At 36.3% G+C, this 22915-nt stretch overlaps 1 protein-coding gene across 4 annotated transcripts; it reads right to left on the reverse strand.

Moving 5' to 3' along the window:
- Positions 1-7304: 7304 nt before the first annotated feature.
- Positions 7305-22609, reverse strand: LOC121419027 (THAP domain-containing protein 5-like). Of its 4 annotated transcripts, none has more exons than XM_041613287.1 (6): positions 22394-22609; positions 15241-15446; positions 12332-12472; positions 11678-12012; positions 8711-8827; positions 7305-7517 (listed from the first exon to the last, which is right to left on the reverse strand). In XM_041613287.1, the coding sequence occupies exons 2-5, from the start codon at positions 15397-15399 to the stop codon at positions 8824-8826; spliced, it is 639 nt and encodes a 212-aa protein (XP_041469221.1). In that variant the 5' UTR covers positions 15400-15446; positions 22394-22609; the 3' UTR covers positions 7305-7517; positions 8711-8823. The 4 variants fall into 4 exon arrangements, with proteins under 4 accessions (XP_041469221.1, XP_041469220.1, XP_041469222.1 ...); XM_041613286.1 differs by lacking the exon at positions 22394-22609 and adding an exon at positions 20979-21229; XM_041613288.1 differs by lacking the exon at positions 22394-22609 and adding an exon at positions 19149-19337.
- Between the last annotated feature and the right edge of the window lie 306 nt (positions 22610-22915).

The following is a 22915-nucleotide window of genomic DNA, read 5'->3' on the forward strand; positions in this document are numbered from 1 at the left end:
GAGAGTCGATGATGTCACTCACTATTTCTTTTGTTTTTTTTATTGTTTGAATTATACAATATTTCATTTTTTACAAATTTGACAATTAGGACCTCCTTGCCTGAAGCACAAAAATGTTAAAAATAATGTAATTCCACGTGTTCGGGAGGAATGACTTCATTTCACATGACAATGACGAGAAATAAAAATAATTCATATTTCATTTAATAGATTACAAAAGAAATAGTGAGTGATGTCATCAGTTTCTCATTTGCATATCGACCGAGATGTGCATAACTGTTTTGTGAAATGAAGCGAAACTTTAGAATGCCATAACTTTCTTATTTTACATGCAATTTTGATGAAATTTTCAGTGTTATGGTTGTTGAATTTTTCTCTTTTTATTCAAATAAAGTTTTTGTTGGAGTGGACTTGTCCTTTATGTAGTGATATCATGTGGATAGACTGTGACATTTCAATGAGCCTCGAATTTGAAAATTTTATTACGTAATAATTTAAAGAAAAATGAATTATATAGCAAACAAGTGGGATAAATCATTCAATAGTAATTGTAATGCACAGAAATTATAACAAGTGTTAATTTAAGGTAGTAAAATTAATTGAATTGACAAAGATTCTACCACTTCAGGTCATCCATAATTGGACTCGTTTTCAGACCCTTATCAAAATTTTAATAAATTCTTCCTCTAATATACGCATAGCATTCATAAAATTGTGCGTTTAGGTATCTAAAGAGTTTAACAATCCATGATTATATATTTTTTGATGATGTTTGGAATCCTGAAAATCTGTTTGATTATCATCATGTTAAAGGCAAAAAGAAGCTGCTGAAAACTGCTTATCTAAAAAAAAAAGAGCCAATGGAGTAAATTAGAGAGTCAAAAGGGGGCCTAAGCTTTCGATCCTAGCAGAATCTTCGTCGGAGGCAAAATGACAAACATATAAAGTGGAACAACCATGATATAGACCACAAACATCCAACAGCAACACTAGAAACCATCATGTTAGGAGAGAAAGCCTTATGGTTTACTTACGTAAACTATTCAAATTTTATATCTTGGGATAAATATCTCAATGTCCACTTACATGTGATTTTTTTTATCATGATATGAATTAGTGTTAATTTCATTTCCTCAGAAATTTAATGCCCATGTCTGCATGTTTAAGTACTTTTTAAGCATATTTTGCCTCTATTTTTTGCAACTTTTGGAAAATTTGCTATTTTGTGACTAAGGCTACGTCTGGTATGTACTTTCCACAATAGTATCAATATGATATTAATGGATTCTAGTTAATCCTTTTGGGTAATTTTGGAACTAATTCTGTGTTTGGTAGATAAATAGGACTAACTTGTCCAGGTGTTGAGAAACGGGCCCCTGCTGATGAGTAGGCCTAGAGTTTTTATGCCCCTGCAGATGAAGCCCGGAGGGGGCATTAAGTGTTGCCCCTGTCAGCCCCCCCCCCTTGGTTTCCGCGCAATAACTTGAAAAACATTCAATGGATTTAAAAAAATTTGGTGTGTAGGTAGATGTCACCAAAATACAGGCTAAGTTCACAGCTCATTATGCAAGTTGGTTCAAAATTTATTTTTTTTGATTATTTATATGCGTATTGATTTCTGCATGATATTAAGTTCAATCATATTGAATGGATTTCTGATCGCGTTAACTGGGGCCCGGGTTGGCACGTTTTAACCAGTGTGGTTTTTAAAACACATTTTTTTTACTTGTGTGTTATAAATAAATCCTCTTTCTTTCCCCCCTTTACTCTTTCTTGATTGCTTTGTCATGTTCCTCTTCTCCTGTTCAATCTTGCACAGCAATCAATATTAAGAATATCATTTTAACAAACAAATCTATGTGATTAGCTCACTTTTATCTACAATAAATTCGTAAACATGGCAGGGCCACACAACATTCAAGACTATTTTTGGAATGCATGCATGGTTACGCAGTTATGATATACACAAGTGCATATTTTATCAGATCCCGAATTGCTTAAAACTTGATTTCATGTACAACTCAATGTGAGTCATTGCCAAAATTTGTATCTGTATCATTATTTTCAGAAAATTGCTGAAAATTTCTATTAGTAATAAATTTGAAAATCTGTACATAAGAAAAATGAAAAAGTAAAAAAAAAACATTACCAGTAACCTACATAGACTGGGCTATTTCATTTCCTAAGAAGACTGGGGGGGGGGGCTTTATGATCTGGGCAGTCAATCATGGGATCACAGCGATGATTGGCAAACGCATTACCCATGGTATATTCTAAAAAACTATAATCAAATTTTGCCTAAATCTCATTGCTAATTTACGCGTAAAATCAAAAGTTTGCTCTAATTAACTAAATAATGCCCCTGAAATGATCACTTTTGGTTCACAGACTCAATATATTTCAACATCACACTTATTTTCTTATGTGTTTATTGTTGTTTCAATGGAAATAGTCGGGGACCATATTTGACCGTAAAAAAGTTGAAATTAATTGATTTTAATCAGTAAAAGGAAATATAATGGCACATTTATGAATTATGGCTAAAAACACTATTTCCATAGATTTGTACGCAAATTCACATTTTTCCAGCAACTTTTGGTCTGCATGCACTTCCAAAATGTTGTGTAATTTCGAAAGCACATACCAGGGGGCGCAATTTTGGTCTCAAAAGTTGCGCGAGACTCGAAAAAGTGAGTGATGCTGTAAGTCTGTGAGTGATGCGGTAAAAAAAATTGTGCAGTGGATTTATTGCAAAATATGACAAGGGGGTAAATCAGCCCCCAGTCTCATAAGGGTTAAAAACATTATATAGGCCTACTGATTGTTTTTAATATACATTTGATCAGAATTCCTGAATTAAAAAATAAGTAGTTCAAGGGCTATATTTATAGGTTTGAATTGAATTTGTATTTTATGCCCTAAAATTGGTATAATTGATTCAAATGAAATAAAGCATATTGATTTACCCGAAATGAAATTAAGCTTTGAAACCCAATGTATATCAATTTTCCATTGTGCAAATTCTCCTCGCCCCCCCCCCCCCTCGATTGACAAGACTCAGGACACCTAGGGACAACACGTATATAATCATGTATTAGGAATGAAATGTCATATTACTTATAAAGTGTTTTTTTTTGTAGGCATTCAATTTCCATGATTTAGTAATTTGGGGGGAAATATCAACTTTTCTGTTCAAAATTCATAAACAAAATTGTGGTAATCTCTTATTAAAACATCAAGAACTGAAATCTTATTTTATTTAGTGTATAGTTTAATTGATTTACAGAAAATTGCATCATAAAACAATAAAAAACATTTTGTACTACAATTCTGCGGGGGCATCTGTTTCCTTTGGACACGTCAAACTTTCTTAATTATGTGTAATTGATTCTATGACATGTGTTTACATTTGCTGCAGATTCCCATTCAGCCATTGGACTGAACCGGTACCAAGACCGGAACTGTAACACAGTAAGGATGGTCAATATGAAGCGAGCTTCATTGAATTCCTCCAAGAGCTCTGTACTCTGTTCTGATCATTTTGAAGATGCTTGCTTTGACCTGGGCAGACGATACGTCTTAAACAGGATGCTGTCCCAACCATATTTGATTTCCCGCCTCGTCTTCAGAAGGTACAGTGGATCTATATCATACATGCGTTCTAAAGAAAATATATATTCTGTTTTATCTACCTTTGTTTTGATAGAACATTGCTTTAATTATTCAATTTTCAGTAGCAAAATAGAGATGAAAATTATCCTAATCAGGAGGATAACCATGGACCGGGGCCTATACTGTGTATTTACAGTAAACTACTAAATAAATATATTTTTTAAAATTTGGTTTAACTCATAATCCTGGGCTACTTTGAGATTGCATAGCCCAGGGAGGGGGAGGTGGGCTTTTTTGGTCCCCCTCTTCAGATCTTGCCTCTGATCAAAACGAAAACCAATGCACACATCAACATCAATGTAATCTGCAAGCATGGAACTAAAGGTTACAGAATTCATTAAAATTTATTGTTAATAAATTATTTATTGTTAATAAATTAGTAATGCTAATTTATGCGTAATAGAGAATTCTTTGTTTTAAAGGTTAATCTCTAAAGAATTCCCGAAATTCTATGATTTCTAACAAAGTTGCTCAAAAATAAATGGTAAATGACATTTCTAATCTTATGTATTTTATTGTTTCTATAATTCCATATGTATTTCTTTGTTTTGGGGCCTTATGTATTTTATAGTTTTTTAATGGGATCTGTTCATGGCACTATTCTGATTATAAAAAGCAAAGATTTGATTATTTTCAACCAATAAGTGCAAGAATAATGATAAATTTGTCAATTATGACTGAAAATAGAATTTCCATTGGATTAAATGTGTATACAAAATAATATTTTTGAGCAATTTTTGGTCCGACATAAAACTCATAAAATGTTGCGTAACTGAATATCCGGGTGTCTCAAAAGCTCTGCAGAATTGACCAAAAAGTAATCATGGTACCTCATTTCTCATTGTGGACTTATCATGAAAAATGTGGATGGGGAGGGGAGCTTATTAAGCCCCCCCCCCCCCGGGCTAGATAGGGTTTATATATCATCATGTATATTTTTAAAAAAATTATCTTGTTGCAAGTCACTGCAAAAGGTTTGATTTCTAAACGAATATTGTTCTTCATGGATAATCGAATATTTGATTGAAAAATTATCTTTGAATAGTTATCTTTTCATTCTTGTATCTGTTTTTGTTCAATATTCTTTTTTCTTATTTTTTTATTAATTCGTCTCCTACAGAATTCACCAAACCAAGGTATTTCCCAAAAGACTTTTCGATTCAGCAAACAACCTCCCAGATACTGCAAAGACACCAGTGCCAAAGTCTTCAGCACCTTAATTTCTCGAAGACCACTCCTACTGAATACCAGAAAGTCCAAGAGGGGTAAAGTGGAAGTCAACAACAATAATGGACTGTATTAAAACTTGGAGAAGAGGCTGAAAACCACACAGAAGTCCTACCTTATACATTACTTGCTTTTAAGTTTGGACAAACATTGATTTGCACAACTTTACAACAAAAAATTTACGCTGTGTGGATTCTGATTATTTAAAATAGCTCAATGAAAACGTTTATCACTGGGCATGTAACAAAAATGAATTCATTGAATTTGAAGATGTCTTACAGTATATTCATTCTGATTTGAATGTCAGAAGAGAAAAAAGTTTGTGAAAAGTAGGAATGACGGCAAGCTGACAGAAGAATAGAATACATGTAGGATAGAACAAGGCCACAGTTATAAATGAGCTGTTGGATAGAGACAAAAAGATGAATTAAGAATGGGGGTGATAGAGAAATAGAGACAGGAATTGGGGAGCCTGTGATGAATGCCTGAGAAAGTAAAAATTACCATATTTTATTTTTTTAAGGATTTGAACAGTCAGGAAGAATGTGGTCTTTTTTCTGTTGTTATTTCTCAAAATACTGGTATGTTTTGTGTACAGAAAGGGGTATAATCCTTTGCAATAATCACTCTCACAGAAAATATTAACTAATCAAAAGAAAAGTCAAATATTTCACTGATTTACAATTGTTCGGTCACTCTCATATCTAAAGTTACCCCCCCCCCATCATTTCAAGGTATTGGAGAGAGAGGTTGGGCAGGACATGGCTGTCAGCAGAAAAAAATGCAGGGTGGGGCAAAACAATTTTGGGATATGTGCGAGGGAGCGAATGCGACAGAGCAGAATTTTGTGGGGGGATATATGCGAGAGAGCAAAATGACAGAAGGAAAATGCAGGGGCCAAGAGATTTGAGGAATATGTAAGAGGGAGCGAAGTGACCAAGCAGAAGAAATGTAGAGGACAACAAATTGTTGGGTATGTGAGGGAGCAAAGCAACCAATTAAAAAAGGAGGTTAGTCAAAACGTTCTTGAATATGAGTAAGGAAGCAACTTGTTCACTTCCGAGCAGTAGGACTCGTTTTAAAATAGCTTAGGAAATATGTGTTTCCTAAGCATGGTAAACACATATTGTAGGCCTATAGTACAATTTAGGTGCTCTAAGAGTTAAATTCTGAATGAGCTGCATTTGCTGGTAAATCATGCGCAGAGGATCTTTGTCTTTTATCCATTTCTACACTTTTCTTTAGATTTCAGTTTTAAGGCGGGAAGGATCCCACCCTCCTGTGGATGCTAATATTTTGACTGACCCTGGGTAAATAGAATAATTACAAAAACAAAAATGATGTTTTAATATGAGATTTTTTAATGCCCTTGAAAGTCCACCATCTTTCTCACTCTCTCCATCTTTCTTTTTATTCATTTTAACTTTCCAATTCTTTCTCTCTTGATATCTATAAAGTTCAGGTTCACCCTTTTAACTTGCACTATTCCAAGCCCCCAACCAATTGGCATCCACAGGAATGGGGGAGTGGGGCTTCCCCCTAGAAAATAAAGTCAAACAAAAGAAAAATGTGGAAAATAGAAATGGATAAAGACAAATAATCCTCTACGCATGTCTTACCTACCAATACAGTTCATTCACAATTTAATTCTTGCAACACCTAAATTCTACTATGAGTTTACCATACTTAGAAAATGCATATTTCCTATGCCATTTTTAAACAAGTCCCTATCGCTGGGAGTGAACGTGTTGCTCACCAGCACGAATTCGAAAATATTTTGATTGACCTGGGCCCGTTTCATAAAACATTTGCCGCAGCGGCAACTCCCATTTTCTGCGGCAAATCTCAAAACAGCGGCAAATGACAATTTCTGCGGCAATATTTGATGCAGCTATTTGAGCTGCGTCAAATATTTGCCGCAGATACTTTCAGGGGCAAATGACAATTTCTGCGACAATATTTGATCTATTTGAGTTGCGTCAAATATTGCAGCAGAAACGGCTTTTTCATCAAAATATCAACAATTTGGAGGGCCTAACAACCATATTGCTAAAGTTTTTGATGATATTGAATTGATAAATTGCTTTTTGTCATTCTAAATAGAAAATACAGGTATTTTCACTCATTGACAAATAAAAGTAGATATTTATTGAATCACTAAATTTATTGAATTGAATTTACTGAATTTATTAAAGTCAAATTTATTTCATTAAATAGATACATAGGAACATCCATTGTGTTCCTGCAAATTTACACTTTAAAAAAGTATTTCTTTATCCTGTAAAAGAATGAAAAATTGTCTCAGTTTGTCAAAGATGTTGCGTCATTGGCTTTTGAGTTTCAATTAGATTCATTTCATTATTCATAAGTGTTTTTTTTGCTGCTGTTGGTTTTTTTCTGATGTGTTTGTTGAAACTCCAGCTGAAGCTGTGGTTGCTGTTAACGTTCCCGGAGTGCTTGTTGGACACCTTGATGTTGTTGAGGTTGCCAGTGTGGTTTTTGCATCTCCTGCAGAAATTGTTGATGCTGCTGTAGTTGTTGCTGTTGGTCAATGTAGTGTTACATCTCCTGTGTGTTTGCTGCTGTTTTTGCTCCTACTGTGCATGTGATTGAAGTACCTGAAATAGTAATTAATTTATAATGCATATGAGCAAGATACTCCCGGGGGGGGGGGCACTCGACCAAAAATGTGGTGGGGGTGTGCCGCGGGCGAGACAAAAACGGGGGCCTTGGAGCGGGCTTATTGTAAAAAGGAGGGTCCTCGGAACGGGCTTCGGAACGACAAATGTTTGTGAAAACGGGGGTCCTTGGAACGGATCGCCAGCGTGTGAGTGCGTATGCATCCCCACGGAACGGTCATGCGTGCATGATGCAGCTAGCGCGGCCTCCGCCGGGGGAGCTCTGCGGCCGCTTTTCACCAAAATTCGACTCGTTCAATGCGATCGGAGCGGCGTAACGAAAAATATGCTAGCTTTGGAGCGGATTTCCCTCTTTTTTCTCGATAAGAAGAAAATGCTATGCCTTGGAGCGGCTTTCTTTGTTCTTTTTATCAACAAGGCAAAAATGCTATGCCTTGGAACGGAAATTTGAGTGTGAAAATGGGGGTCCCCTCCGCGGCACATACCCACTATGCATTATATACTGAGTGCCCCCCCCCCCGGGAAGATACTAAACTTATTCCTAATTTCAATTTCATTGTTAACCCTTAATAGAGTGGGGGGGGGGGGTGGAGGCACCTCTTGGTACTTTGCAAGATTTATCCAAATGGACAAGATCCTCAGGCACTCCCGGGATGACCTACCAGAATAGCCTCACAGTAAGGTGTATTAACAGGATTTTGTACTCATAACATTCAGTTGATTTTGCATGAACTCAATTCATCAAATGAATGTAAAGGGTCTACCAGTAAAAAAAATTCTGTGAGCTTTTTCGGGTAATCTTTCTGAGTCCTTTTACTCCTTTAATGAAATATTAATAATTAAATACATGATGAAGTGAGTTTGACAGTTATTTGACATGTTGCATCTTATGTGCTAGTGGTGGGGTCAATCATTATAGAAATGCAGAATATACATGTACATGTACCAATTTGGCAAGAGAAAGCAAGTCACATTATCGACCAATGATTGATATTGGTTTGTTACTTTTGCAGCTGAAAAAAAAAATCATCAACACCTCAAACTAAGAGTTTAATTCTAAAATTTGGATTCCTGACAAAGAGCAAATCAAGAAGACAAAAATAATTCAAATTGTTATTATGACTTACTTTCTATGCCAAAATGAATCAGAATTATAAATAAGTTTAACTTACCTTTAAAATCACATTTCTCGGCTCTTTATCTGGCTCTTCAAACCCTTCAGTTGTTGATTCTGGCATGACTTTCTGATACTATTTTGTGTCCTTCTGGAACTGTGGACAAAACCTCACCTGAAGGAATAAATTAAAATTTTCAAAAATTTTTGGCACTATAGTTTTTTTTCTCACATGAATACATTACATGTATATCAAAAGAAAAGAAAAGGAAACTTCATTTGACTATTAGGTTTTTGTCAGGGGGGGGGGGTAAAGGGGTCAAGATGGGTCAATATGATGAACAAAAATGCAATAGTAAATAATATATAAGGATCAATCTCTGGTTGAAAAACGTCACTTCATGCAATTATTCCTCATAATTCATCTTGCACACACATATACACATAGTGAGGATGGGTGAGAGAGAGCGAGCATCGTCATCGTACATGCAAAAAGTATTAAATCCATCACTGATGTATAGATGGGGGCCATGCCCCCCAGTCAGACTGCAGGTCCCAAGAGAGTGGCTTCTTTCATCCAAATGATATTCATGACTTGAGATGTTTTGTATATTTAATGAGCTTGACGCGGACCATAACACCTTTTCATTCGGTCATTGCTGCTCTAACTGTGCATCGAATTTCATGAATTTGGTACCATTGTAAAGAAGAAGAATCATTCTTTCATGTCATATGTTTGGATTTATTCAAAGATTTTGTAATATAGGTTCAAAGTTTGATCTAAAATATGCTATAAAATAAATATTTTCACCAGACAAAAGTTGCTATTTTCACACTTTATTTGTGTTTGAGCCCAAATGATTTTTATATCATGATAAAGCTGAATATGTATGCTTTGAAACGATATAGGTTTCAAAATAAGAATTGGTTTAATCGGGTCAAGATCACACTTTTCATTTGCCAAGTACATAAAGCAGTTTGAAAACAAGAATACTGCATTCTGATTGGTCAAATAGACCACCCAGTGGCAAATTCCAACGGTTCCAGTGCCAGGGTTCGTAGGAAGGTCACACTTCCCATGTGGTAATCTCCTCAAATACCCTGTGCCTGTTGTTCTGTGAACCTTATCCAGCCAATCAGAACTCTGGATTTCATGCAAGTACAAAATTACAGAAATCTCGTATTGTACCTTAGTGGGAAAAGTGTGATCTTGACCCGATTAAAAGGTGCCGCATATCAAGAGTGGCATTGTGAGAAAGAAAAGTTCAGCTTTATGGTGATATGGATATCATTGAGGCTCAAAATAAAAAGTTTGCACAATGTGCAAAAGAAAATGGAAGAAGAAAATTAAGTTTTGAGGCACACTTTCAGGCCAGAAATTTACTTATTTAACAAAGTATTGTATACAAAATAAATGACCAATATGAAAGAGTAACTTTTACTCTATCTGATAGTGCAATAATATTTAATTTAACTTGAGGTTAAAAAGAAATGCCAGTAGTTGCAGTAAACACTGATTTCATGAGAAAGTCTGGCTTAATTGTCAGTATATCATCGAGGATCTAGATTTGGTAAAGTTACATAAACTGAACTTTGTGAAATCTTGAAATCTACGCTGAAAAATGTTCACACTGAAGATCACCAACACAGATAGGCACACGTGGGACAGTGTATTATTATTGCTGGAATATGAGCTTATTTTGCTTATTTCTCAGCAATTACACAATTTCTTCCAGAATCCTTTGGCACATATTTTTTATTCATACAAACAGACACTTGGGTGGTCATTATATTAGATTCTGTAAAAAGTCATTTTGAGATCGTTACCAATACTGGAATTTCTCTTTAAAACAGGTAAATTCTTAGACTCGAGAAAGAAAATCTCATGAATCACAAGATTTTGCAAGGATTCAGCCACGAGATGATTTGGATGTATCTGGACTTTTTGCTCATTAGCATAGGGACCTGCGGTCTGACTGCCCCCCCCCCCAATGTTTAACGACCAAGAAAGAAAAGGAGAAAAAGAAAGAAAGCGAACGAGAAAGGGTGAAATAGAGAGTATTTACTGGATATTATTACGTCAAAATCTTTCCAAATTTTGATTTCTGTATTAAAAAGTTCTAAAATTTTGCACACTCCCTTCGCTCTCTTTGGAGAACTTTTGTTCCATTCGCCATATTTAGCCCTCTCAAAATATTTGGCTCATTACGCCACTGAATTCAATTGTAAGAATTTTATGTTTGCTTAATGTAGACTTAATCTAACCCTAATAAGACTGCCAGGGTATTTTGGAGGCAGGAAAGATGGGCGGAAGGGGAGTGGGGGCCCTCAAGATTGACCGTTAATTGCGCAATTGTGAAGAAATGCAAAATGCCTGCCACAGATGAAAAAATTGTATATTTGATCATTCTAAAATTATTTAGAATTATATGTTTTACTAAATCATGCATGAAATTAGAATTTGGCTGGAAATCTATAAACACAGACCTTGAAGTTTTTGTTCAGACACATAAAAATTAATTGATATCACATACCTTTCATATGTATTTTTTTCCTTTCTTAAGTATTTCTTTGTTTTTTTTTACTTTTTTTATATTGTTGACAAAATTTTCTGATCATAAGCACAATGAAATTAATAGATTTTAATCAGTAAAAATAAACATTAACCGGTACGATACAATTATGAATTCTGGCTAGAAACAGATTTTGCATTGGATTTGTCCATGAAATCACATTTTAGTGCAATTCTGACATGTGTACTTACACAATGCACAATGTTGCATAATTGCAGAACCGGGTACCCAGGTGTCACAAATTTTGTCTGAACACTCATAAACTTTTTTTAAAAAAGGCTTTATAATGACGCGGCACAATCTTTCACGTTGTGGATTTATCGTGAAAATTTTTGGGCTCCCACGGTCTTTTTAGGGTTAAATCAGATAGCACATCATGATGGGTTTTACTGATATTCATTCTGCAACCCATATTTCAAAGACTATCCATCATATCTGACATTGATTTTTACCTGTGGCAGTATGTTAGTCTCTGCATTTCTACAACTGTGGCCAAATATTCTACTACTAGTTCATTAGATGGGCCCATGGCATTTTTCTTATTGTAGGAGACTGGCAAGCCCTGGCTTTGAAGTTCCTGGTATATCCTTCTCCAGCTGCAATATCTGGTCAGTTGAGGACTTGGGGGCTTTGTGTCAGGAGTGGTCTTGGTAATGGCGGTGGCAATGGTGATGGCAGTGACAGAAGCAGACTTGGTGGTGGTGACTGCAATTGCAGCATTGTTGATGGTGGTATATGCCTCATCACGACCAACATTAGCTCCTGCTGCCATGCTGCTGGTCTCCATCTATTATGTTTTAAATAGAATAAAACATTAAAACAATTGATTATTAACACATCAACTTCAGAACACTAGCATATTGATAATAAAACTTATAGATTAGCAGTCAAAGCATAAAATGAACTTCCACAGAAGAGTACATGTACCTTCTAATAGAATTTCAGACCACCTTGAGGATGTTATGCTCAAAGCAAGGTTTTTATTTGACAACATTGGTCAGAGGGACATGGATTTAAATGTCAGAATACAACTGGTATCATTGGTTGATCAATCATACTGTACAATACCCCATTTAGATATATGTTGCTGTTATCTTCCACTTTACCCCTCTTAGATTTTTGGCATTGAGTAGTAGTCCCAGGGAAGGTGCTGAAGACTTTGGTACAGGTGTCTTTGCAGTATCTGGGAGGTTGCTTGCTGAATCTAAATGACTTTCTTTCGAGGGTTTCCCTGGTTTGTGTGCATTCTGTACGAGAAGAGTGAATAAAAAAAAAAACATTAAAAAAAGAAGAAAAATTGAATAAACCGAGATGCAAGAATGAAAAAATGACTTTAAATTTGTCAAATTAATATTCAATAGTACATTTAGAATAATATTTGTTTAGAAATGAATCCTTTTCAATGGACGTGCAGCAAAATAAACATGTTTAAATATTCATGATGATTTATTAACCCTATCTGGCCCCAAAGGAGGAAGGGGGGTCTTAAAGGAATGGTCCAGGCTGAAAATATTTATATCTTAATACATAGAGTAGAATCCACTGAGCAAAATGCTGAAAATGTCATCAAAATCGGATAACAAATAATAAAGTTATTGAAGTTTAAAGTTTAGCAATATTTTGAGAAAATAGTCATATCATGAATATTCATTAGGTGGGATGATGTCACATCCCCACTTTCTGTTTGGTTCATAAAATCATAATTTTTTCATTATTTCATACATGTGTAAATGATGTGTCTCCATTATGATGAAATAAGTTTCAGCAATTAATATCTAATGTACTAAATCAGTTGTCAATCCAATTTTTCTAGTTCTTGGAGGATAAAATTTAATAAACATAATTTCATATAATAAAATTCAAAAGAACAATTTGAGATGTGACATCATCAGCCCACCTAATGAATATGCATGACGACCGTTTTCACAAACTACTGTTATAAATTATCAAATTCAATAACTTGATTATTTGTCATCTGATTTTGATGAAATTTTCGGCATTTTGCTCAGTGACTTCTACTCTATTTATTAAGCTACATGTATAAATATTTTCAGCCTGGACCATCACTTTAATAAGCCCCCCTCCACATGTTTTGCAATAATTCCACAGTTAGAAACATGTCCTCATATTTTTTTTGTTGGTCAAGTCTCGCAGAAGTTTAGGGACCAAGTTTGCGGCATCCGGATACGCAGTAATGCAACAATGTATGAGTTCATGTCGGACCTTGAATTGCTCAAAAACATTATTTTTCTTACAAATCTAATCCAATGGAAATTCTATTTTAAATCATAAATGACAAATGCATCATTATTCTTGCACTTATTGGTTGAAATTATAAAATCTTTGCTTTGTCTCAAAATATTATATCTATATTTTGATATTAATAGATGCTCTAAGATCTTATCTTTGAAATGGCATTTAAAAAATAAATTCATGCTTGAGCGAACACGGGACGTTTTATACTTTTAGACTTTTGGCTAATCAGCAGACTTATAATATATTCATTATCTTTGCCATAATTTTCGAAAAATGCTGTCAAATTTCACTAATAAATTTATTCATTTACCTGAATTACATTGGTTTTAATTTGAACTTCTTTTACCTTTGAATTTTCCTTCATAAGTAAGAAGAGACTTTCTTGTCAACCCAAGTGAGAAGATTTGCATTTTTAATTGGGAGAATTTGTAATCATTCAAATCCTTTTTATTATGTGAAACAAATTATGTTATGGTACCTTTGATAATAATTATGTGAAACAATTTATGTAATGGTACCTATAAAAGACATGAATCCTATTTTCAAGGGGTCATTGAATCCTTCACCAAGTTTAATTGTGCTTGACAGGACAAACAAGAAAATATTCATGTCTTTCAATGGCAATGGTGTATTGAGTCAATTTTGAAGGAGGAAGATATGGCAGATCAGGTAAAATGCATTAAAAAGTTGTGAAGCGAGCAAGCAAAAATTTCCAGTTTTTACTAAAATATCCAATTTTGTGATTTTGACATAATATTCAGAATAATATCATATTTCACTTTCTATGTTTTCTGTTATTTTTCTTTCCACTTTTTTCCTTGGTCATAATTTTGTATTGGGAGGGGGGGAGCACCCCGAGCCCCCACCCCTCAGTATGCCACTGTTCAAAGGCATCATTACCTTTGCAGAACACAATGAAAGGATTCGAAAAAAAACACGCTCTACCATAATTTGGTTTAAAAAAATGTTCTTGCCTAAGGAATATTCAAAACTAAAAGAGAACATATTAAAAAGGAACAACACCACAACTATCCAAATAAATAAGTAGATTTGGAAATGAATTTCGACTGCATAATTCGAAAATTATGGCAAAGATAATGAAAAGGTTAAGAGGAATTCTGCTGATAGCAAGAAGTCCGACCATCATATTATGCCATTTTGGCGCAAGCTTCCTTTTTTACCCCAGACAAAACAAAAATTTGTGTTTGCGTAAGCACGAACAAAACCAAATTATTTTAATAGCATTTGAAGGATAAGACTCCATAGCATGTATTGACACCAAAATATTGAGATCATAATTTGAAACAAAAATTTTATAGACTTTTCAAATCTATCCCATTTTTTCATACGCACTGTAGAACTTGGGAACTTATTTAGAGATTTACTTAACTGTACAGCAGAGAATTCTCTATTTATTTATGCATAAAATAATTTATCAAAAATGAATTTTAATAAATTATGAAAAATCAGCAATACACCCTTAGCTTTGCAATTTCAAAGAAGCTCATGCTAATTATGTAGGGCTAAACCAAATTTTTAATTTGTTTGATCATTTAGTAAGCGTTAACTTAAAATACACAGTCCCCTGGTACACAGTATAGGCCGAGGTCCATGGTGACCCTCCCGAATAGGATAATTTTCATTTCTCTTTGGCTACTGAGAATGGAATATTCAAAACATTGTTCTGTCAAACCAAAGGTAGATAGATAATACAGAGATTATATTTCTTTAAAACACGTATGATATAGATCTACTGTACCTTCTGATGACGAGGCGGCAAATTAAATGTGGTTGGGACAGCATCCTGTCTTAGACGAATCGTTTGCCCAGTCCTGTCAAAGCAAGCATCTTCAAAATGATCAGAACAGAGTTCAGAGCTCTTGGAGGAATTCGATGAAGCTTGCTTCATATTGACCATCCATACTGTGTTACAGTACCAGTTCAGTCCAACGGCTGAATGGGAATCTGCAGCAAATGTAAACACATGTCATGAAATCAATTATATATAATTAAGAAAACTCTAGGCCTACTCAGCAGCGGCCCGTTTATCAACACCTGGACAAGTGAGTCATATTTATCTACTAACCACAGAGTTAGTTCCTATCTTTAGGATTTTTTACAAGAAATAATCCATTAATAACGTTATATTGAGACTATCGGTAGAAAGTACAAGAGATGTAGCCTTAATCACATAATAGCATAATTTTCAAAAAGTTAAATCATGATAAAACTTGCAATTATTGTGATAAATCAGGAAATACATCCAATCAAAAAAATAGCAGAGCCAAAACTAGAACAAAAGCTTCAATCTCTGTTAAAGGGGAATCCAACCCAAATAAAAACTTGTTCTTAGGGGAATAAGAAAAATCAGTCAAGTTGATAGGTGAAAGTTTGAACACTATCTGACAAATAATAAGAAAGTTATTTTTTTAAAGTTGTGAATATTGGTAATCCCTAGATCCACGAGACTGCAAATTGGCCACATATGTGATGTCACAGTGATGTAAGGCAAGGACTACTCTTCCATGTACTCCAATACATAAAATGGCTAATATGTCATTTTTTCAAATGTTTTACTTCAAATTTTTATTTTTCTTTCACATGAGGACATAAAACAATATACTACCAGGGTTATATTTAGATTACTGCCCCAGGGGAAGGGCAGTTAGGAGAAAAACACAAATCCCTGATAATTAAGTACATGGCCTATGGGAAAGTTGTCCTTGCCTCTTGTCATAATTTACTTACCCAGTTGCCACTTTGAAATCTACATAATCATAGGGATTTCAATTTTAAAGCAGCCATAACTTTCTTATTGTTGGTCCGATTTCTTTCAAACTTTCACCATTCTGTTTTATCTAATTTTCTCCTTTCCAACACTATATTTTATGACCAAGGCTGGATTCCCCTTAAGTGTAAAGGCATCCGGCCGAGCGTTGTTGGAGCGGTCGTGGAGCGGAGAGAAAAAAAAATCATCACTGCTCGCTACCGTTTACCATTTTCAAGTTCGATTTTAGTTTTTTTTTGTTTTCGATTTTTTCCCCCTTTTGAGAGAAAAATTCTACCCTCTTTCCCTACCGCTCCAACAACGCTCGGCCGGTGTGACCATGCCTTTATGTTGGTTGTTCAGCTGAATTTCGTTGGCTTCACTCACCAAATACAGAAAAAGATATAAAAATACTCCTCGAGACAGAGGGCTGCCAGCTGTCTACTAAAGGCAAAACATGCATCAAACATAATTAAACCATGCAGACTTGTGGATTAAAATGCCGAGAAAAATGAAATCATCACTAATTCATTTTGAACATGACTAAAAAACAAGGCAAAAGCAATTTTTGTCTCGCCCACTTATGAAAATAACCAGAAATATTGTGATTTGCGAGGGCACGCAAGAATTATATCGAAACTTCATTGTGAAATTACTGGGATGGAATAACACTTGTCATACCAGCCTTGCACGTAAACTTTAATATTGACCTGAAAATGACCTTTGACCTTACCATGTGACATCCGACTGCAGCATAAGTCTGCAAGTTTGGTTGAAAAGTGACTTACGGTTGCGGAGTTAGGTGTCATAAGAGTCTTGCATGTAAACTTTAACCTGTAGATGACCTTTGACCTTTCCATGTGACCTCTGACTGCAGCATAACATGCAGGTCCCCCAAGTCCATCTACCTTCCAAGTTTGGTTGAAAAGTGACTTACGGTTGCGGAGTTAGGTGTCATAAGAGAGTCTTGCATGTAAACTTTAACCTGTAGATGACCTTTGACCTTTCCATGTGACCTCTGACTGCAGCATAACATGCAGGTCCCCCAAGTCCATCTACCTTCCAAGTTTGGTTGAAAAGTGACTTACGGTTGCGGAGTTAGGTGTCATAAGAGAGTCTTGCATGTAAACTTTAACCTGTAAATGACCTTTGACCTTTCCATGTGACCTCCGACTGCAGCATAACATGCACGTCCCCCAAGTCTATCCAACATCCAAGTTTGGTTGAAAAGTGACTTACGGTTGCGGAGTTAGTTTTCATAAGAGAGTCTTGCATGTAAACTTTGACGTTGACCTGAAAATGACCTTTGAACTTATCATGTGACCTCCCACTTCAGCGTAACATGTGCAGGTCCCCCAAGTCCATCTACTGTCCATGTTAGGTTGAAAAGCGACTTACATTTGCGAAGTTAGGTGTCCTGCATGTAAACTTTAACGTTGACCTGAAAATGACCTTCGACCTTACCATGTGACCTCTGACTGTAGCATAACATGCAGGTCCCCCAAGTCCATCGACCATCCATGTTTGATTGAAAAGTGACTTATGGTTGCGGAGTTAGGTGTCATAAGAGTCTTGCATGTAAACTTTAACCTGTAAATGATATTTTACCTTACCATGTGACCTCTGACTGCAGCATAACATGCACGTCCCCCAAGTCTATCCAACATCCAAGTTTGGTTGAAAAGTGACTTACGGTTGCGGAGTTAGGTGTCATAAGAGTCTTGCATGTGAACTGTAACGTTGACCTGAAAAAGACCTTTGACCTTACCATATGACCTCAGACTGCAGCATAACATGCAGGTCCCCCAAGTCCATCTACCATCCAAGTTTGGTTGAAAAGCGACTTACGGTTGTGGAGTTAGGTGTCATAAAAGTGTTGCATGTAAACTTTAACGTTGACCTGAAAATGACCTTTGACCTTACCATGTGACCTCTGACTGCAGCTCAACATGCAGGTCACCCAGGTCCATCTACCATCCATGTTTGGTTTAAAAGCGACTTACGGTTGTGGAGTTATGTGTCATTACAGGTTTGTGACGGACGGACAGACGACATTTGGATCCCTTAGTCTCGCCTTCACCTCTGGTGGGCAGGACAAATATGTCATACGGACGTTGAGATATGCCGCGAGAGCTTTTCTCGAAAGGGTGGGTTGAGGAGGAAAGTCAAACAAAACAAACCTTTTCGGGACAACCGGGGGAACTTTCCATGAAAGGCTGCATGTGTTTAATATTTTTTCTGAACCAATCGTTTCTATGAAAATTAGTCTTGAAATAACAATATTAACAGTAATATAGACACTAGACAGAGGTGCATAGATGGGGGGAGGCTTGGGATGCTCTCCCCCCCCCCCCCCAAAAAAAAAAGGGAAAGAAAAATGAAATATAACATTTTCTGAATATTTTTATGTCAAGCTACAAAATGTGATTTTTTTTAATGAAAAGCTTGCTCGCTCACAACTTCTATTGAATTTTGCCTGATATGACACATCTGACTCCCTCAAAATCTTGGGCTCATTTTGTCTCTGATTATTAGGAGAAAAAGAGAGCTTGCAGTTTTTGTGATTCTGAATAAAATTTCATATTAATGAAGTAATTCTGGACACAAAATAATTACACAAAGCCATATGGAATTATGAGAAATAGTAAACAAATATATCAGGCTTTGAGAAAGTATAGTTGAATTATTTATCCGAGGTTGGTCTGACAATTACTTCCTGAGGGGCGAAGCCCCGAGGGAAATATAGTAGTTTTGCCAGTCCAACCGAGGATTAATAATTCCCACTATGCTTTCGAATGAAACGCCTGATATATTTGTTTTTTATCCAACTTTTTATAATTTATAACCAAAATCTATGTGATGAGCTTGCAAAGTCCGGTTACTTGAGTTGAATTACCTACTTTTCTCTGAGCCATCGTGCTCAGCAGAACGCAGATCAGTGCCTGTGCCGACACATCGCTGGACTTGCCGGGAGAGAGAGCGCGCTGGCCGGTGTGCCTGAGAGTTTAGCTAGATCCAGTTTTGTGAAATAATGATGTCAGACCTCGATATACTAGTATCCAAAAATATATCGAGGTATGACGTCAGAGTTGAAATATATTCAGTCACATGATGCTACTTGAACCAATAGTACTATACATGATTTACTCTATGTAGGATATAATGTATTCTATTCTATAGGCGTAAGTATTTGCATAGAAGTGTGATGAAACAAATCAGTGGCGAAGTGAGCCAAAGTTTTGAAGGGGCTAGATATGAATAATTGGGCAGATCTTTTTTTTGTGAGCGAGCAAAAAAATAAAAATATTTAACTTTATAAATATCCAATGAAAGCATAATATTCAGAAAAAATATATTTCACCATTTTCTTTTCTACTTTCTTGGTCATAATTTATTTTTGTAGGAGAGGAGAGGGGGCAAGCGCCCGAAGACCCCCTCGCCTCATCTGTGCACTGAAGAAATTACTTTGAAACTGACTTTCCTTTGCAAGCTGCTGGATAATCTTTATATAATAGTTACCATGCAAGGACGGCTGCACTGCCGAGACTATTGAAAATAAATACATGAAAATGCACAAAATTTGTGTTTTCCCTTCTTTCCTTCCGTTTTGTTTCACCTGCATAGGAGAGTAAAATTATATTATAGGCGCTGTTTTTCTGACGGTGGCGGCATCAACACCAAATCTTAACAAAACAAAAGGTTGTGTTTTTTAAATGAAAACTTAGAAACCTAGTTCATGAAATTTGGGCATAAGGTTAATCAAGTATTGCTAAACGTCCTGCCTGAGTTTCAGGTCACTCAGTTGTTGTGTGTCCGTACAGGTTGTGTGTCCACACGATCAATGTTAGAAAGTCATTTGAAAAAAGTTAGAAGCGAAGTTTCATCAAATTTTAGTACAAAATGTTGGGAAATATAAAGAACAAAATAGAAGATGATAACAAGTATTGAATTCATATTTTTAGTGTAATCCAAAGACAAAAAGGAAGGCTTCAAAAAGATTGTTTACATTCATAATTCCGAAGCTTCGTTATTCCGAAGGTTTGGATATTCCGGAGGTTCGTTAATCTGAAAGCGAAATAAGGTTCGTTGTTCCGAAGGTCCGACAATCCAAAAATTGAAATGACGTTCGTTGTTCCAAAGGTTCGTTAATCCGAAAAGGAATAATGAGAGTCATAATTCCGAAGGTTCGTTAGTCCGAAAAAAAATGAGGTTCGTTGTTCATTTAGTTTTTTCGGATTAACGAACCTCATTTCGTTTTCGGATTAACGAACCTTCGGAATTACGCCACAAATGTTCGGATTAACGAACCCTTTTTCGATTTAACGAACATTGTGGTTCAGGCAATAATGAATTCACGTGTTTTGGAATTACGAACCTTCTGAATTACGAAGTGTAACCAAAAGATAACATGTCCGGACACTGGACCCCCTCCTATATTAGTTTTGTTTTTAAAGATCGTGATGTTCCATGAGTTTTATATTTCCCCATAAAATCCCACCTTTGTCACTCGGAATATCAGATCGACTTAACGGACACGATGTTCAGCCAGATGGAGCGTATAGTAGTGGTGGTGAAGTGGAGCCGGCACAAACATCGCTCGAAGTAACTAAACTTGTACTAGTAATGAGTGGGGCTAGGACCTAGGCCAAACATACTTAGGCTACCACAACAGGCGATAGGCTTTCTTACCCCTCCAAAGATAACTTCTTAAATTGGAGATAAAATTTTACCTTCTAGGGTGACCTTTTCTTGGACTTGCCCTATACCCTGTACCATGAACCGTTTTGGCAGTGGATATCTAAGTCAGTGGGTCGCGCATGGGATCTCATTCTTACTTCTGGTGTCCATACCACATGATTTTTCTGTGCGCGGTGGCGCATCTTTGGGCCCGAGCCGAGATAGGCCTCGACTCTAACATTAGAGTCTACGGACAAGCCCAACTCATAGTCAAGGGTTCATTACATGCAGAAACAGATCTAGAGGGGGGGTTGCAACCCCCCAAAAAAAAAAAAAAATCTGGGGACCATTTTTTTTAAATCTTATCTTTTTTAAAAAACTTGTAATTTTATTTTATTCTATTTCTATGTAGTATTCATTTAATTTATTATTATTATTTATTTGGGGGAGGGTTGGGCGAACAAATGTCACATAGTCCTTTTTGCCCCCCATCAGCTTTTTTGAGGACACGGGCCACCGCGGAAGTGACAATCTAGGCCAGGGTTGCTGATTCTCATCCCCAAACAAAAATCCCCCCATTAAAAAAAAAAAAATGGGGGATTGCAACTTAATTTTACAAATTTTCATGGGGGTTAATTTGGCAACGACCTCTATATCAAAAATAGTGGTGTTTTAGATGCAAGGAAACGCCATTTTCACACACAGATTTTCAAAAATTTTCCCTACGTGGGAGGGGGGACACCCCCCCAAACACCCTCGCTTGCTCCGCTCGCTTGGACTCGGTCGCTACGCTCCCTCACATACCACCCCAACCCCCCCTTTATAAAAGCTGGATCCGCCCCTGACATGCCACAGCGCACAGAAAAACCAAGCCATTACTTAGAAGTGGTGTGTTTAATGCCTTATGGACGTGGACATCACTTGCAGAAGTGGGATCGCAGCAAGCCAGCATGCGCGACCCACTAACTCATTAACTGTCAATTCGAAATCCACTGCCAAACATGGTTCAATGGTTTAATTTACCAGTATTAATACTAACCTCGCAATGCGTGTGGGTGCCCAAGCTAAAGCTGTTTTTAATAATCTAAAAATAAAATCACGTCAATCACTGACTCAGTCTCAGACAGTCAATAATTATATAAAATTTGTCATCCAATGAAGTTTCCAATTTCAACATGCATTTTGCTCTGAGTCAGTCTGAGTATGAATTTTACACCATTTATCAAAATCTAGGCCTAAATATCAGCCTGTATAATTCATTACCATTTTAGGTGTGCACAAAAGACCAATCCCCCTGGCATGCCTGGCCTGGCATGGGCATGGTCGACTACAGTAGGACCCTACACAAACTTGAATACACGGGACTATAAATTGCACAGCTTCTTGCAAATGCAAGTTTGGCAACGACTAACGAATTCCCATTTTGTTTTCAACGTAATTTTGAAGTCGAAAACATAGCTAAACTTACGAATGCAATGTCCGTCCACATTCTACCAATTAGAGAAGTTGTTTGCAGCTCTCGTTGACATGAATAACGTGAAATCTAAGCTAAACAAGAAAGGTTCACCAACATGCCGACCTGTGAGTGTGACCGTCCCGCGCCCGGATATCGATCGAGCGAAGATATCGGCTTGAGCAAGGTGCAGCCAATCAGCGACGATCTCATATTCCCTGCCAGAAAGAGGAGACAGAATTATTTTACATGGACAGAATTTTTTGTGATGTGACACAAAATCATTTCGTCGACGGAATTTTTTGTGATGTGACACAAAATCATTTCGTTGACGGAATAAATATTTGCATCGCAACGAAATTAATTTCGAGGACGCAATTTTATTTCGTCTCGAGGAAATTGATTATAAGTGTGACACAAAATAAATTTCGTATACGAAATCAAACTGCATCATGACGAAATGAATTTCGTTGGAGTGAAACACATATTTTCCTACAGAATTTTCCTTTGGACAATTGGGGTGCTATTTCGTTAGAT

The sequence above is a fragment of the Lytechinus variegatus genome, chromosome 7 (genome assembly GCF_018143015.1).
Source record: "Lytechinus variegatus isolate NC3 chromosome 7, Lvar_3.0, whole genome shotgun sequence".
Classification (NCBI taxonomy): domain Eukaryota; kingdom Metazoa; phylum Echinodermata; class Echinoidea; order Temnopleuroida; family Toxopneustidae; genus Lytechinus; species Lytechinus variegatus.